Genomic DNA, 16,657 nt, shown 5'->3' on the forward strand with positions numbered 1-16,657 from the left:
CTTATATCCTAAAAAACTTAATACATTATATGTGAACTAACTTCAGAAGTGCTCAGAACCCGCAGGTAGGGAAGCCGCAAAAGGGGACATGCCTCCAAATGCAAACCCTCTTGGTCTATCACTGCACTTCCTCTTACACTGAAAGTCTGTTTAAATAATCTTATGTTATTTTAATGTGATTTTCTTCTTTATATAAAGTACTTAGTGCTTGAGATTTCAATCATTTCATATGAATGCTAAAAAAGTCCATAGCCTGGTGAAATCAATGAAGCTGACTGTGATGATACTATCAGGTTCTGACGCGTTTCGCCCTCGCGGGCTGCCTCAGGGAACCCACTACTTCTTGTGACAGACAACCAAGAGGACTACTGCTTCTCCTATAACAAACAAAGAAATAGAATCTAATATAATAAAATGGTAGACGCGCATGCGCACTAAAAAAATCGTGTTCCCTGAGCTGTCCCGTTTTTTTTAGTGCGCATGCGCGGGTTGTACGTCACCAGTCAATCGCCTCCACAGGCCGGACCGCAGCCAAACGGACCGCGGGAAGGGAAAGGGGGAGGGGAGGAGGGCTTCGAGGGAGCCGGCTGTCGGAGGAGGGCAGACGCGGGCCCAGGAGCAAGTCCAGCTGTACAATCCTGTCCCTTAAGCTGCGGCGGCGGCTTTGAAAACGGCTACCTTAGTTCTTTGTTCGATTTTTTTTTAAAGTTTAACGCTGCCGCCATGGCTCCTCTCACGATCCCGGCCTGTGTCAGAGAAGGCTTCCGACGCAGGCGGGATCGTGAGAGGAGCCGCGTCGGCATCTTTAAACTAAAAAAAAAACAAAAAACCAGCAAATAACTAAGGGAGCCGTTTTATCTGCATGCTGCTACGAAGGAACAGGTGAAGGGGAGGGAAATGCTGATGCTGATGCACAGGGAGCAGGCAGGCATGGCAGGCAAACAGGGGGAGAGGGAAAGGGGCTGCTTTGGGGGTAGGGGTGTGCTGGGGGCACACAGCAATCATGAGCAGGGGATCACAGAGCAGGCAGGCATGGCTCAACAAGGGGAGAGGGAAAGGGGGCTGCTTTGAGGTGAGGGGTTTGCTGGGCCAGCAGCAATCATAGGGGGGAAACAGAAGGGGGCCACGGAGCAGGCAGGCATGGCACAAAAGGGGGCAGGGGCATTGGAAAACGGGGCTGTTTTGGGGGGAAGGGTGTGCTGGGGGCACACACCAAGAGATAGGCAGGCATGACGCAATGGAGAAATACAGGCAGGCAGGGCACAAGGCAGACACACAAACAGAAAGAATGACAGACAGACAGACAGCATCCAAGCACAGAGAGAGAAAGGAAAAAAAAACAGTCTACTCTAGCACCCGTTGGACAGGGGGAGAACGAAAGAGATGCTGATGGACAGAGGGGGTGAAGAAAAAGGAACGGAGGACTAATGTTGGACAGGGGGAGAAGGAAACAGGTGCTGTTGGACAGGGGGGAGGTAAAACAAAGGGAGAAGGGCTGCTGCTGCATAAGGAGAGCAGTGAAGGGGTGGTGGTGGACACAGGGGAGGTAAAAGGAAGGGAAAATGGACAGGGGGAGCAGGCAAGGGGTGATGATGGACAGCCAAGGAAAAAGAAAGGCAGAAATAAAAAAAGCGACTAAGGAGAGAGAGAAAGAAATAAAGACAGACACACACACATATGTTCTAGCACCCGTTAATGTAACGGGCTTAAAGACTAGTGTTATATAATATGATACAACTTGCTGTTAGTTGTTCACAAGCTTCCATGACACTGCTGGAGAGTACCTTCCGTTCTTCAGTGCTGCATTTCCTGTTCTGCTATATCACTCTCTCCTTAGCCAATTAAATCCCTGAACCTAATGTAGAAACGCCCACCACTCGACCTCTCGATTGAGACCGAGGGGGGGGGTGACTGTTTGTCAATAATAAATCCAAGATTGTTCCTTTTTCCAGAGGTAAGCTTGTATGTTACCAACACGCTGCAGTTTGGGGCATTCTAACACTACATATTTCAAGTCATCCACTGTGTACTGCTTTTCCTGCCAATAAGTTGTTAGTGGAGCTGCTGGATCCCCCCGTCGAATTTTACTGAGATGTTCCACAATCCTTACCCTGATACTTCTTACTGTGTGACCTATATAATACAGTTGGCAAGGGCACTCAATGAGGTAAACCACCCCACTGATTCACAGTCGGTTCTCTGTTGCAGATGATGAGAACGTCCCAAACGGGAATGAACAACTGTGCTTGTTATTAATGCATGTTTGCACACAGTGCAGTGTCCACACTGAACATGTCCCTTCACAGCACCACATTCCTGCGGCACTTGTTTCAAAAATTGAGCTCTGGATACCAGCTCACAAATGTTTTAACCCCGAGAGTATTCAAACCGGGGTGGGTTCTTAAATTCCTCATGAGCCTGTAGTATGTACCAGTGCCTTTGAATGATTTTCTTGATCTGAAACGCTCGGAAGGAATAGGATAATACATACACCATAGATGACACTTGGGGGGTCTCTCGCTCCTCAGCAGCAGATGTTCTGTCTGGGCATATAGCGCCCGCTTGTATGCCTGCTTGATGACTTTATCCGGGTAGCCTTGGTCTGTAAATCGTTGCCACAAATCATGAGCCTCTATCTTAAATTCAACTGTGGTAGAACATAAACGGCGCAGTCGCAAGAACTGTCCCACTGGTAAATTAAATTTCAAATGCTGGGGGTGGTAACTGTCAAACCTGAGAAGGTTATTCCTGTCAGTGTCCTTATGGTACAAGGATGTAACAAATTTCCCCCCCCCACACACTAAATTGATGGAAATGTCCAGAAACGATATTGTATGTTTGTCCTGAGACAACGTAAATTGCAAATTGAGCTCATATTGATTTAACTCCTGTATAAATAAATGCGAGGAATCTCCAGAAGCTGTCCACACCAGGAAGATGTCATCTATGAAGTGCTTCCACAGCCACACACCATGGAAGAACTGAGATGTACAGTGGTGCCTCGCATAACGGACGCCTCGCACAGCGAACGCTGCGCACAACGAACTTCTTGTCTTGATTCGTACAACGGACTTCGTTTCACACAACGAAGTCGCCCGAGGGGCCCGGGGGGGGCGGAACTACTCTCGCCGCTTCCTAATGTGAGCCGGGAACAGCAGCACCCTCCTGTCTGAATGCAGTGTTCCATCATCTCCCTCCACCTCACCTTAGATGCCGAGTTTTCCGGCTTTCTTTTTCGGCCAGCCACACACTTTCAAAGAGCAGCACATGCGCAGATGCTCTGTTGTTCAATCTTCTCCTCTGACGCAACCGGAAACAGGAAGTTGCAGGAGAGGAGAACATTGATCAACTCCAGCAGCTGCGCGTGCACAGCTTTTTGAAAGCGTGCGGCTGGGTGAAAAAGAAAGCTGGCAAACTCTGCATATAAGGTGAGGTGGAGGGAGGGAAATGGCGGAACGCTGCGATCGGGCGGGTAGGGCTGCAGAACGAATTATTTTGTTTTACATGTATTCTTATGGGAAAACAGGGCTGCAGAACGAATTATTTTGTTTTACATGTATTCTTATGGGAAAACGCGTTTCACACAACGAACTTTTCGCATAACAAACTTGCTCCTGGAACGAATTAAGTTCGTTGTGTGAGGCACCACTGTATAGACAAATCATTCCTCAAAATTGCTGACATAGAGACACGCCACTGTAGTGTATTGTTAGAATGCCCAGACTGCAGCGTGGTAGTAAAAGGAAAAAAGAACAATCTTGGATTTATTATTGGCAAACAGTCACCCTCCTCAGTCTCAATCGAGAGGTCGAGTGGTGGGCGTTTCTACTTTAGGTTTAGGGATTTAATTGGCTAAGGAGAGAGTGATGTAGCAGAACAGGAAATGCAGCACTGAAGAACGGAAGGTACTCTCCAGCAGTGTCATGGAAACTTGTGAACAACTAACAGCAAGTAGTATCATATTTTATAACATTCTATTTCTTTGTTTGTTATAAGAGAAGCAGTAGTCCTCTTGGTTGTCACAAGAAGTGGTGGGTTCTCTGAGGCAGCCCGCGAGGGCGAAACGCATCAGAACCTGATAGTGCCATCACAGTCAGCTTCATTGACTTCACCAGGTTATGGACTTTTTCAGCATTCATATGAAATGATTGAATCTCAAGCATGAATTTTAAGCACTAAGCACTTTATATAAAGAAGAAAATCACATTAAACTAACATAATAAGATTATTTAAACAGACTTTCAGTGTAGGAGGAAGTACAGTGATAGACCAAGGGGGTTTGCATTTTGGGGCATGTCCCCTTTGGCGACTTCCCTACCTGCGGGTTTTGAGCACTTCTGAAGGTAGTTCACATATAATGTATTAAGTTTAAAAAGATATAAGGAAGGAATCAGTTGTTTAATATATATGTAGAATTGTACTCTGCCTAGAACTTATGGATGGATCAGATTATAAATGTTTTTAAATAAATAAACTAAGGACCTCTTCTATCAAACTGCGCTAGCAGTCTGTAGCACGGTGAACTGCGCTGAATGGCCCGCACTGCTCCCGATGCTTATAGAGTTCCTATGAGCGTCGGGAGCAGCGTGGGCCATTCAGCGTGGCTCTCTCTGCTAAAAACCGCTAGCGCAGTTTGATAGAAGAAGCCCTAAAGCATTTGTTGGTTTAGCTAGCAAAAGAACTCACAGGAAAAGCAGATTGATGTCTGTAGGTAATTTTTCACTGGACAGTTTTTAAAGGGAAAATCTACTCATAGTTTCCATTGAAGAACTGGTGAAAAAACAGCAGGTAAAAGCAATCCAGACTTACATTTTCCTGTACAGATTTAAAAATTGTTCCATAAACTATAGAATCACTACAAATAAAATTATATAACAAGTCTATCCAATATGACTGAGCAGCTTGCTATTCATGGTATAAAAAACCCTGACATGTTGTATATTATTGCTTCCTTTGAGACTGAATCATAAAATAAACATTTTTATTATTACAGTGTTATAGTCAAATCCTGGAAAAGAGCACATCAGTTGAGGGTGCTAAAAGAATACCAAAATCACTATAATGTTCAATCATGATCACTTTTATATCATCAAAACCTGTCCTAAAAGCATGTAAACACTGATTAAGATCACCTTGTCTGGATGTCCTAGCCATTTGCCTATGCAATGACACAGCCGCTCCAAAGAGTGAACTCGCTGATGGGCTCTGGAGCCCCTCCCCTTCGCCGGGCTCCCTGTTACTGTAGCAGTGAGGCCTTTGCCGAAGATAGTAGTCTTAAAATCTCCAAAGATGTGTCTGATAGCTGTGGTGGTATAGAAACCTTCTGCCAGCAGGAGGGCCCCATACAGAAAGAAAAAGGCAGCAATTCCATAGATCATATACTGGAATGCATTAATCCTAAAAAGAAAGAAAAAGGTGAATTACACGTATCCTTAGCGCTCTCATTTTCAGACTTAAAACACCTTATGGCGGGGCCAGCTCCTACATGTTAAAAATTGATTTTATTTTTTTCACACTGGTGGTGGATCGGGGGGCGGACAGTAGGCACGCTCTTCTCTAATCAGTTAGTGCAGCTACAATGTTGTGCACCAACTGAGTAGCGCATGGTTAGCATGTCGGCTATTATCATTTACAAAATAGGTGGCACTAGCAATTTTTCTGTCATGGCCTCTACCCCTGGAATTCAGAACCAAATTATATAAGAGAAATTACATCCCTTGATAAATTTAAAAGTAACTTGAAGGCTTTTCTTTTTAAAGATGCATATGGTGTATAATACACTTCCCCCTCCCCATTCGCGGTTTCCCTACTCGCAATTTCACATAATCGTGATTTTTTTGGGGGGGGAGGAGGAGGGAAAAAAACCCCATATTTTTGTCTTCCCCCCGGCATCCTGGCCTTACCTGGTGATCTAGCTGGTTTTCGGGGCAGGAGCGATCTTCCTACGCTCCTGCCCCGTGCAGATAGCCATTAGGAAATGGCTGTGGGGAGTTCCCGTAGTCTCTCCTGCCCCAAAAACCAGCTAGACCACCAGGTAAGGCCAGGATGCCAGGGGAAGGCGGAAGGGAGGCAGGGGTGGGTCAGAGCTGGATATTCGCGGTTTTTCGCCATTCGCGGTCCTGCTCTGCCCCTATCCCCCGCGAATAACGAGGGAGAAGTGTAGTCCTTTTCAGGACAGTAATGGAAATCTGTTCCTTGCCATCTTTTAATCATTTTAGCTTATTTTACATTATTCTAGACTATTTATATTTCGTTCCCCTTCCTTTTGTCCCCCTCCCCCTCTTTCTCTTTATACAAATTGTATTTCTGCCCTTCTCCATCTTGTATCGGTAAGTTAATGTTTGTCAGTGTGTTTGATTGTTTTTAGCATTGTTTGTAATTTGTTTTTAATATACTCTCTTAATTTACTTTGTTTTTATATTATGTTAAACCGCTTTGAATTTTTAATAAGGCGGTATATCAGATTTTTAAATAAACCTGAAACCTGCAGTAGGGGCTCATATGCTAATAGCCATGTGAAAGTAGTGTTTGGACATTAATGGGAAAAAAAGGCAGAAATTCAGCCATTTTACCCATACAGAAAAAACAGCCTTAATGCATGGGAACGACTCATGAAAGGGTTACCAGATTTTCCCGAAGGAAAATCCGGACATGTGGCCACGTCCACAAGCCCGCCCAGTCCCACCCCATTCCATCTGCATCACGCCCTGTTCCACCCCCCCAGCCCTGCTCCCAGATGGCACCTGTGGACGCGATGCAATGATATCAAGCGCATGCATGACGGCACCGCATTGCGGCCGCGTATGAACAGATGCCCTCTCCCCACACAATTTTTACAGGAAGCTTTTCAAAACCCGGACAAAGTGCCGGGTTTTGAAAAGCCGTCCAGACCCCTGGACCTATCTTCCAAAAGGAAGACATGTCCGGGAAAATCCGGACATCTGGTAACCCTACGTATAAGCATGCATTAAGGCCACTTTGTAGTGCAGTTTGGTAAAAGAGCCCCTAAATGCTTTATAAAATATTTCATTAGATTACATACCAGAAAGGAAATTATGCAATGATCCGTAACCAGAATCTTATACTAACAATATTGTTTTACTTACACATGCATAAGGTATTCATAATCTTGGTAATTTTTGGAGAAATATGTCTCTATCAGCCGTTCTGTGCCTGTGAGAGCTTCATGTCCACACCCACAGAACAGTGCTACCCCTGAGAAACACAGTACAGTAGCTACGACGGAGGCGAAGGGCACTCCTCTTGGACAGCAGTCCACCCAGCCTAGAAAAAAATAAAGAAAGAAAGAAACATTATCTGGGGAATTCTATTCACCCTAAAGTTATACACGAAAGGCTGGATTCTGCAAACGGTGCCTACATTGGCGGCTGACTATATAAACATGGCCAATTGAGTGTCAATCACGCTATGGCACATTTGCAGAATTGTGGCTCCCGTTAAAGCCAGGTGCTGGTAGTATAGGCCAGGGTTTTGAAGGCCTACATTCCCAGCATCTATTTTTGATGTGAATCACGTCTACAGAGGCGCCTAATAGCGCCAAAGGTCATTTCTGGCCAAAACCACGCCTTCTTTATCCTTAGGTGCAGCTAGGTGCTTCCGTAAGAGTGATCATGGCACCTTTTTGAATGTGCTTGCAGATGCCTACCTTTTTAACGACATTTTAATTGGTTTTAAACGATGTGGTCAATTACCACACCAATTAAAAACAATTAAACTGATTAAGTTAGATGGTGGTAGCACTGTTTATAGAATTTGGCCCTAAAAGCCAGTTTCATAAAAAGACAACTAACTTTGGGATCTGTGTGCAAATTTTTTTTTTATTGACTTTCGACCATGTCGGTTTTCAGCCAAACAAAAAACAACTCATTTAAATGACCAATTAAGAGTTCTGCACCAAACTCATGGGATGCTGAGCAACACCTAAGTAAAGGCACCCTCAGATGCTTAACACCACCTATCTGAAAAGTAGGTGTGGTTAGGGGCAGAGACTAGGCATCACTAGGCATTCAAGTTATGCGCTGGTAAATTAAGCCTTGTAAAACCTGGCCTAATATCCAGGCACCTACCTCGAGGACACCTAGCAATGTCTAAGCATGCCTAGGTGCTGCTAGGAAAGATTCTATAAATGGTGCCTAGCAGCTGATTGACAACTGTGCTGAGCGTTGCCTACAATGTAGGCATGCTTAGGTGCTGTTTATAGAATCTGGCCTAACATTTGTGCCAAACGTTTGATGCACAAACATGTTCCAATGGATGCAAGGCAGCAAACAGGGCTGAAACAGCAGATTGAAATGCAAATAAACTTAAGTGCCTAGTTATAGGATAGCACTGAAGTGTATCTGCATGCAACTGCAAAGGGGGTATTCCCATGGAAGAGAAATAGCCCACAGTATTATACAATTTGCTACCCATCATTATTCTTTAAAGGATGCTCATCTGAAAGTGCATTTTATAGAACAGCGCAGGGCACTAGGGCTGTACTGAATATTTGGCCCCCTAAAGTCCCAAATAAATATGGGCAGCAAAAAAATTCATGTGCTATTTACAGAATCTAACCCTTTATGGAATTCCAGCCAACCTCCGATGAGACATCATCAATCTAATGCATTCCAGTGCTAGCTAACACACAGCTTCAACAGTCCTAGAGAGAACGAACTTAAGGCGGAGAGTGTGGCCCAGTGGTTAAAGCTACAGCCTCAGCACCCTGGGGTTGTGGGTTCAAACCCATGCTGCTTCTTGTGACCCTGGGCAAGTCACTTAATCCCCTCATTGCCCCAGGTACATTAGCTAGATTGTGAGCCCGCCGGGATAGACAGGGAAAAATGCTTAAGTACCTGAATAAATTCATGTAAACTGTTCTGAGCTCTCCTGGGAGAATGGTATAGAAAATTGAATAAATCTCTTCCCGCCCTTATTGATATAGTTAATGAGTACTTTCCTCCTCTACCTATCTCTTCTCTCTCTTCTTTTCCTCTCCCTGTATCCTTTATTATATTCTGACAAGCCCTATTATGCCACTTCGCTTGTTACATGTTTTTTTCTGACTATATGGGCTTAGTGTACAGTATATTATGACCTCTTTCCTTCATTCATGATGATATTGACTGTACTTTTCTAGGATTTCTGAATGTTGTTTGTATCATTCTTAAAAACTCCAATAAAAATTTTGAACTAAAAAAAAAAAAAATTGAATAAATAAATAGCACATGCTCAGCTCTCATGAGCACAACACATTTATTCAGCCCTTCAATCAGCCTTACATATTAGAGAGTCCTTCTAATAAGATGATATATAGAGAGAGCTAGAACCTGATCAGTATGAGTTAGCCAGGTTAACTTACACCTCACACTGAGTATCAACCCTACCCCTGTGTTATACACAGAAACAGCTTTGAAAGCTGCTCTCTTCTAGACTAATTTTCAGGGGCTAGCATTCCCTTGACTAGCTAGCTACTTCACTATTGCTACTCACAAAATGTATTAAGCACGCCCAATAAAAAGCTATTCCTCTGTACACTTAGGCCCAGATTTTATATATGGTGTCCTCATCGTTGGCCTCGTTAAAAACAGCCACCGATCACGTGTCCATCACATCACTGCGCCATTTATAGAATTGCGCCTTCTGGAAAGGTAGGCACTGGAAATGTAGGCCAGGGTTTTCAAGGCCTACATTTCTGGCACCTTTCATGTGAATTGTATCTAAGGAGGAGCTTTAGGACGCCTAATGCCACTTCTGGCGTTAGCCATGCCTATAGTGGCATTAGGCATCGCAAAGCGTCTCCATAGGTATTATTCTGGTCCTGTTTTTTTAGGTGCCGGTAGGTGCCTACATATTTTTTAACCGCTTTTAATCAGTTTAAACTTATGTAAGGGTCATCAATAGAATCTGGGCTTTGGGGCCCGATTCTTTATATAGCACTAAAAAATTGGTGCAAACTAGAAAAGCGCTTAGTTTAGATTCTACAAGGTGTCTGAACCTTTTAAAGAGTTGCACTAAGCGCCTGTGCATTGTATAACTTTTAGGCACACTACTTTAGAGCAGCTAAAACTAGTCCTAAATGCCTGCACCTAAGTTGTGCATGGATCGGGCAAATTTTATAACAATGCGCATAACTTCTAAGAACATCCCCAATCTGCCCCTGGTCACACCCCCTTTTCATATTTATGTAGTGCAACTGACACTTACTTTTTATAGAATCACGCTTTCCAAGTTGTGTGCATAACCTTTAATTAGTGTCAGTTACACGCTGTTACTTGCCATTGATCGGCACTGATTAGGTCAATCAGTTAAACTGTGTGTGCAAATATACTGTGTGCACTGATTTGCGTGCACAGCTTACTAAGAAATGTTTTTTCTGGGACCCGATGAGAATTGTAAGATTCTGTAGTGGTAAAAACAACATAGAACAGGGGTGGGCGACCTGCAGCCTGCCATTGAATTTTATATGGCCCTCGAGACCATAGGAAGTATAATCAGAAAATGTCCTTAACCATAGTTTTTTGTAATTTTAAATACAATACTCCCCCGATATTCACGGGGGTTCCGTTCCAGGAACCCCCATGAATGTCGAAAAACTGCGAATACGGTTTTTAGGCAGGGGAGACAGGAGAGGGCAGCCGGAGTGCCAGCAAGTGAAGGAAATCACTCACTGTATGCTCCAACCGCCTCTTCCTGTACTAAAGTTGGGCCTCACCAATCAGGAGCTGCTTTGACACACAGCTCCTGATTGGTGAGGCCTGACTTTAGTACAGGAAGAGGCGGTCGGAGCATACTGTGACTGATTTCCTTCATTCACCAGCGTTCGGGCTGCCCTCTCCTACCTCTCCAGCTGCCCTCTCCTGCCTCCCCTTCGCAGTCAGAAAATACCGTGAATGACCGGGACTGCGAACCGTGGACCGCAAATTTGCAGGGGAGCACTGTATTGCATTTTGCAAATATTTTCCGAATAGCCACTCTAGCAGTTTCCACTGTTTTTATTTATTTATCACAGAAGGTCCATTGAAGATAGATAGATTGTGGGCTAAATCTGCATTAACAACAGATGATTCATATCACCTTATGCTGGGATGCAAAAGCTTTGTTCAGCAAAACAGCGGAACGTGACTATGCCACCTAGAATGGAGTTAAGTCTGCAGACAGTGAGAAAAAAGGTGTTTTCATGTAGTGGTCCAGATGAGTGGAATAAGCTTCAATCTTTCATTAAGCAGCAAGAAAGTTTGCAGGCTTTCAACAAATTGTTAAAACGTCATTTGTTCTGTTGTATGAAATGCACAGTATGACTTCATCAGCTTTGTTATGACTACTACACGTTTGCTCATTGAATTGATCCTTTTGGGATGGCAGGGTTGTTTGACAATGTTTAATGTTTATGTCAGTATGATTATGTAATCTGGTGTTGTCATTTTTATCTTTGTAAAATAATTGAAATGTTATTTATGTCTATTTATGAATGTGTTGATGTATTTCGCCTTGTATAAGGCGGATTATAAATAAACCAAACCAATTATCTCATAATCAGTCAAAAAAATCAAGTAGTTTAGATATTTGTCTTTTTTTATTTAAAATGATCTCAAATGATATAGTACACGGGCTTACAGGATTTGTTATTCTAAATTGATAGAAGGATTTTATTCAGATGACATTGCCAAAATTGCTTTGACTTCTGTCCCTAAGCTGGTTGGTGCTGATCTTGCAGTGGCAGGGATACCTTGAATGGCCAAGATTTTGGAGTTTATAGTATGTAATCAACTTTTTGAGTTTCTCTTCTCTCATAACTGTTTATGTTTTTCACCATACTGTTTTTTATCCATCACACAGCATAGAGATATTGTTAACACTGGCATCTGAACATTTAAAGATTTTTAAGTATGTGGAAACAAATACTCCTCCCCCAGTTTGATATCTCAGATCTGTCTTTTAACCTTCAAATCAATTCTCCATAAAACCCCGGCCTTTATTGAGTGAGTTTTAATACCTTATACTCCTGTTCGATCACTTAGATCTGATAACCAACACTTGCTGGTAATCCCTTCGTTGAAATCCATTAATACCCGTAGGCAATACATTTTCTCTGTCGTTGCTCCACAACTGTGGAATCCCCTCCCCATATATATAAGGGAAGAATGTCTTATAGACAGATTCAAAAGCAAATTGAAATGCTTTCTTCTTAAAGATGCTTTTAATTGCTAATTTTTGTTTTTGAATTTTATTGCTATTTTAATTTTTACAAGACCTACACGTGGTCTTTTCCCCCCTATCGTTTTACCCCTATTCGTCTCCTTTACTGTCAAATATTGAAGTTCCTCCCCCATTTTCCTTTTGGATCTGTTTTGTTTTATTGTCTGACTTAGGTTAATAATGTCGTCTCCCCGTACTGAGAAATGTACCACATGTTTTTAGATTTGTTCATCGCTCTGTATTACAATTAAGCGATCCATCAAATTTTATTAAAACTTGAAGAGATCATTCCTTGTTATTCGGAAATTACTGGCACGGTTATTAAATGGTTTTTGAGGGGGTTTAGAGGAAAAGGTCTTACAAAGTGCCAAAAAAATAGTTGAAGTTCAGCTCCCTGGCACCCTTTATGCAGTGTTCTTCAAGGTTTGCCATTATCCCCTTTGCTATCTATTATAGGTTATAAAATAAAGATATAGATCATTAAATCTTAAAATTTATGTGTGCTAATGGACCAGCTTTATGGCTGGTGTAAATGTCAATGCCTGTGAATTAGGTGCATGTAAGCTGGCTTATGCTAGCATTCAATAAAGAAAAGTAAACGTCTGCTTTTCATGATAGAATAGGCTTCAAATAGGCACTTTCCCAATGTCTAAATCTATGTAGTCCCTTATAGAATTACCTGGAAAGCAGAAGAAAAGAGGCAAAGTGGAAACAGAGACACACACCATAGAGAAAATAAATGAAATAATGCATGCATGGGTGATTTACAAGTGACTGGAGGTTAGGAGTTAAAAGCAACCTCAAAAAAGTGAGCTTTTAGCCTGGATTTGAATACTGTCAGGAATGGAGCTTTGACTTCCGTCCCTAAGCTGGTTGGTGCTGATCTTGCATTGGTAGATAATTAGAGATCAGTGGTAGGGATACCTTGAGTGGCCAAGACTTTGGAGTTTATAGTATGTTATATGAAATACACGGTATGACTTCATCAGCTTTGTTATGACTACTACATGTACATCAGTACTGACTCAGGCAGTCTGTTCCAGGCATATGGTACAACAAGAGAGAAGGAACATAGTCTGGAATTGGCAGTAGAGGAGAAGGGTACAGATAAGAGAGACTTGCCCGATGATCAGAGTACAGGGAGAGATAAGAGAGGAGAGATATTGAGGAGCTACAGAGTAAATGCACTTGTAGGTTAATAAGAGGAGTTTGAACTGTATGCAGAAATGGATAGGGAGGCAATGGAGTAATGAGGAGTGAGGTGATGTGAACATGGTGATTCTGGTGGAATATAAGTCATACAGCAGAATTTTGAATGGATTGAAGGGGAGAGAGAGATGGTTATGTGGAAGACATGAGGTGTCACCGGTTGGGAAACTATTTTCATTCATTCATACTGCCTTCCTGGTGTATAGAAGAACTCAAAGTGTTATCAATTGTAACATTAAAAAAGAAGACAAATTCAAAGTATTATGGTCTCTATGAATATCCCATTAGATGATTTATGTTCTGTCTGTATAGTTCCAATTTTGTATATTTGTGTTATTCTGCCACCCTGTGGCATATGGTTGTATTAATTGACCTAAACCCTTCTCTAACTTTTGATCCCATAATTCAGAAACTTCATTTATGATTAATTTATTCTCCTGCTCTAAAGTGAATTATGTACTTCTTGGCAAACTGTAAGGATGGAAAAGAAAGGAAATTCTTATTGCTTGATCTCAGCATATGAGATGATTACATATGAATGTCATATTCCAATTTAGAGTGCAATGATTTAAACTCTATACATAAAAATGTTAATTATATTTGATATTTAATTGGAAGCTAGTGGAATTCCATCAGTTATGGAGAATAATGTGAGCTGTTGCATTCTTTACCTGCTGTAATGACTTGATAGCAATTTCAGAGATTCTTAGATAAATAGATCACATTACAGTAATCTAAAGAAGAAAGAGCAAGCAACTGAACCACAATCTAGAATCAGAGGGATCACGAAAGCCATGCAATCAATGTACCATTCTAAGCTTACAAAAAGCATTGTGAATAATCTTTTTTCAACTGAAATCTAAATGAGAATGTCCAGTTCAGTACCACATCCAAACATTGTATCTCTTCTCAAGTTGATATGTGATCAGAGTTTCTAATACTATCAGGAATGTGAAAAGATTGATCTCTGAAACTCACCAGTGCCCCCATGTTCTTAATATTCACTACCATGATATTTTCAAGACACCATGAAAGAAGAAAAACTGGCAACAGTATTCAAAGACTAAATATTAGTTCCCAAGGTTAAAGGTGCCATAAAGATAATATTAGTATAAAACCAAATATCTAAATTTAGCTCATGTAACTTATAATAATAATAACTTTATTCTTGTATACCGCCCATCCATAAGGTTCTGGGCGGTTCACAAAGAAGAAGGTCTGTACAATCAGTGAAGTATACATAAAATTCTGTAAAACATAATTATGAAATAAAAAGTAAAAGTACAGTTATGTAACAAACTTATTAAACAGGTATGTTTTTAAAAACTTTCTAAAAACATTATAGGAATTCATTTGGGAAATCAAAGGGCTTAACCAAAAGTTCATTTTTCCTAATTGGAAGGCAAATGTCTTATTCAAAAATCTCCTGTAACGACAAGCCTTAACAGAAGGGTACATAAACATAAAATCATTACGGGGCCAGACCTAAAAGAACTTTAAAGCAAAAACAGCCAAATTTAAAAAGGATGTGTGCTTCGAAAGGTAACTAATGTAATTGCTGGTAAAAAGGACTGATGTGGTCATATTTCTGTAGGCCAAAAATTAGGCGAACTGCCGTATTCTGTAATAATCGAAGGAGTCAAATATAAATTTAAAAGAATGGCTAATAGTGCTGACCCTTGTGAGATACCACAATCTACCTAAAACCAAAAGTATCACAACCTCTATGAACCTGATGTGTCCTGCTAAGTAAAAAGCAACCACTTCAGAACAATCTCATCAGTTCCAAATTCTGCTAAACAATTCAACAAAATATTATATCCCACATGAAGTCAAATAGCAAAAGATTCACAGAGTGTTTCTCAAGCCTCAGTAATGGTTTCCAATAATGATATCAAAAGTGTTTCTGTACAATGTTTGTGGAAATCATGCTGACAATCATCCAATAAAGCAGTGGAATTGACAAAATCATCGTACTTTACATCAACTCAAGGAATAACAGCTGGTTAGAAATAGGTCAATAACTTGAGCAATCCATAATACTTGCAAACTACTTTAGATGAGAAGCACTGAAGCCCGATTCAGTTTAGGAGGCCTATACCCATTTTGTAAGCTGGGATGTACCAGTGCAGTTAAAAAAAAAAGTAGCCAAGAATTCCCACTGCTCTATTATGGCTTATGCTTCATCTAAATAAAGATAGAAAAAAGAGACTTCAGGACCGCTCAGGGTATCAGACCTCAATGTTAGATATCAGAATATTGTCTAACTTTTTTGTTCATGTTTCCAATCATTAGTCTCTTTAAAAAAAAACCCCTCTTATTTTTTATATTTTATATGCACGGGGTTTTCAAAGTAGATATTAGAAGGCAACACTGCAAAAGCCAAACAAGGAAAAAAGCAGTGCTTGAAACATTGTCTAAAAATCTACAAAACCTACATATGTGCATAGGTGTCACAGAACTTGGATTTATAAACTACAGCCTGCATGATGTTCAACATATGTGAGCCTATAGATGAGAAACCAGTCTGACACTAGGATACCTGATTTCATTCCTGAGCCCTGCTGTATGAATTCTAATCAAAACCCTATGGAGGCATTACACTATGTACATCACCTTGTACATTTTTATCTCTCAAACTCTATTAGTAAACCTTTTTCTGGATCCCTCCTCCGTCCCGCCATTGTTTACTAGCTTCCCGCAAGACTATTTCTCTCTATCTTTGGATTCCCAAGTGAATATCTGGAACTCCACATTAAAAATAGCCTCTCAAGAACTAGACAAGGAACTGAAACACATTAATAATAATTGGAAATAACCATGGTTTACCACTGATTTTCATTCTTTTAGACATACGTTATATGCTCTAGAATGCAAATGGTGAAAATCAAGATCTTTGCAAGATCTGAAAAGCTTCCAGGCTTGTCGCTCAAATTATCACACTTTTCATAAAACACCCTGCAAGTCCACTATTCTCAGTTAATTTCAAAAGCTTCTGGTTTAAGCCTCTGGGACAGGAACTCAACAGCACTACAAATCTTTTACGATGAATGATAGACAATACTTTACTTACAGGTTTAAATGGGAAGCTTCGCCACCAAACACATGGAGGGGCATAATCAAAAGATACGTCTAAGTGCGTTTTGGGCCTAAGTCGCTAGTCGCTCAAAGTCGGACATGGGAAAAGGTCCATTTTCGAAAAATACATCCAACATATTTTTTTTCCGAAAATTGTCAAACTGTACGTCCA

General features: G+C 41.3%; 1 protein-coding gene across 2 annotated transcripts in view; it reads right to left on the reverse strand.

Moving 5' to 3' along the window:
* PLP1 (proteolipid protein 1) overlaps positions 1–16,657 on the reverse strand; it is a 58,404-nt gene that overhangs the window by 17,326 nt on the left and 24,421 nt on the right. For both annotated transcript variants that reach the window (XM_033944069.1, XM_033944070.1), the window contains exons 2-3: positions 7,107–7,284; positions 5,133–5,397 (exon numbers count right to left, since the gene is read on the reverse strand). In XM_033944069.1, coding sequence (XP_033799960.1) covers positions 5,133–5,397; positions 7,107–7,284 — 443 coding nt within the window. The remainder of the gene's footprint in view (positions 1–5,132; positions 5,398–7,106; positions 7,285–16,657) is intronic.

The sequence above is a fragment of the Geotrypetes seraphini genome, chromosome 5, assembly GCF_902459505.1.
Source record: "Geotrypetes seraphini chromosome 5, aGeoSer1.1, whole genome shotgun sequence".
In the NCBI taxonomy this organism is placed as follows: Eukaryota; Metazoa; Chordata; class Amphibia; order Gymnophiona; family Dermophiidae; genus Geotrypetes; species Geotrypetes seraphini.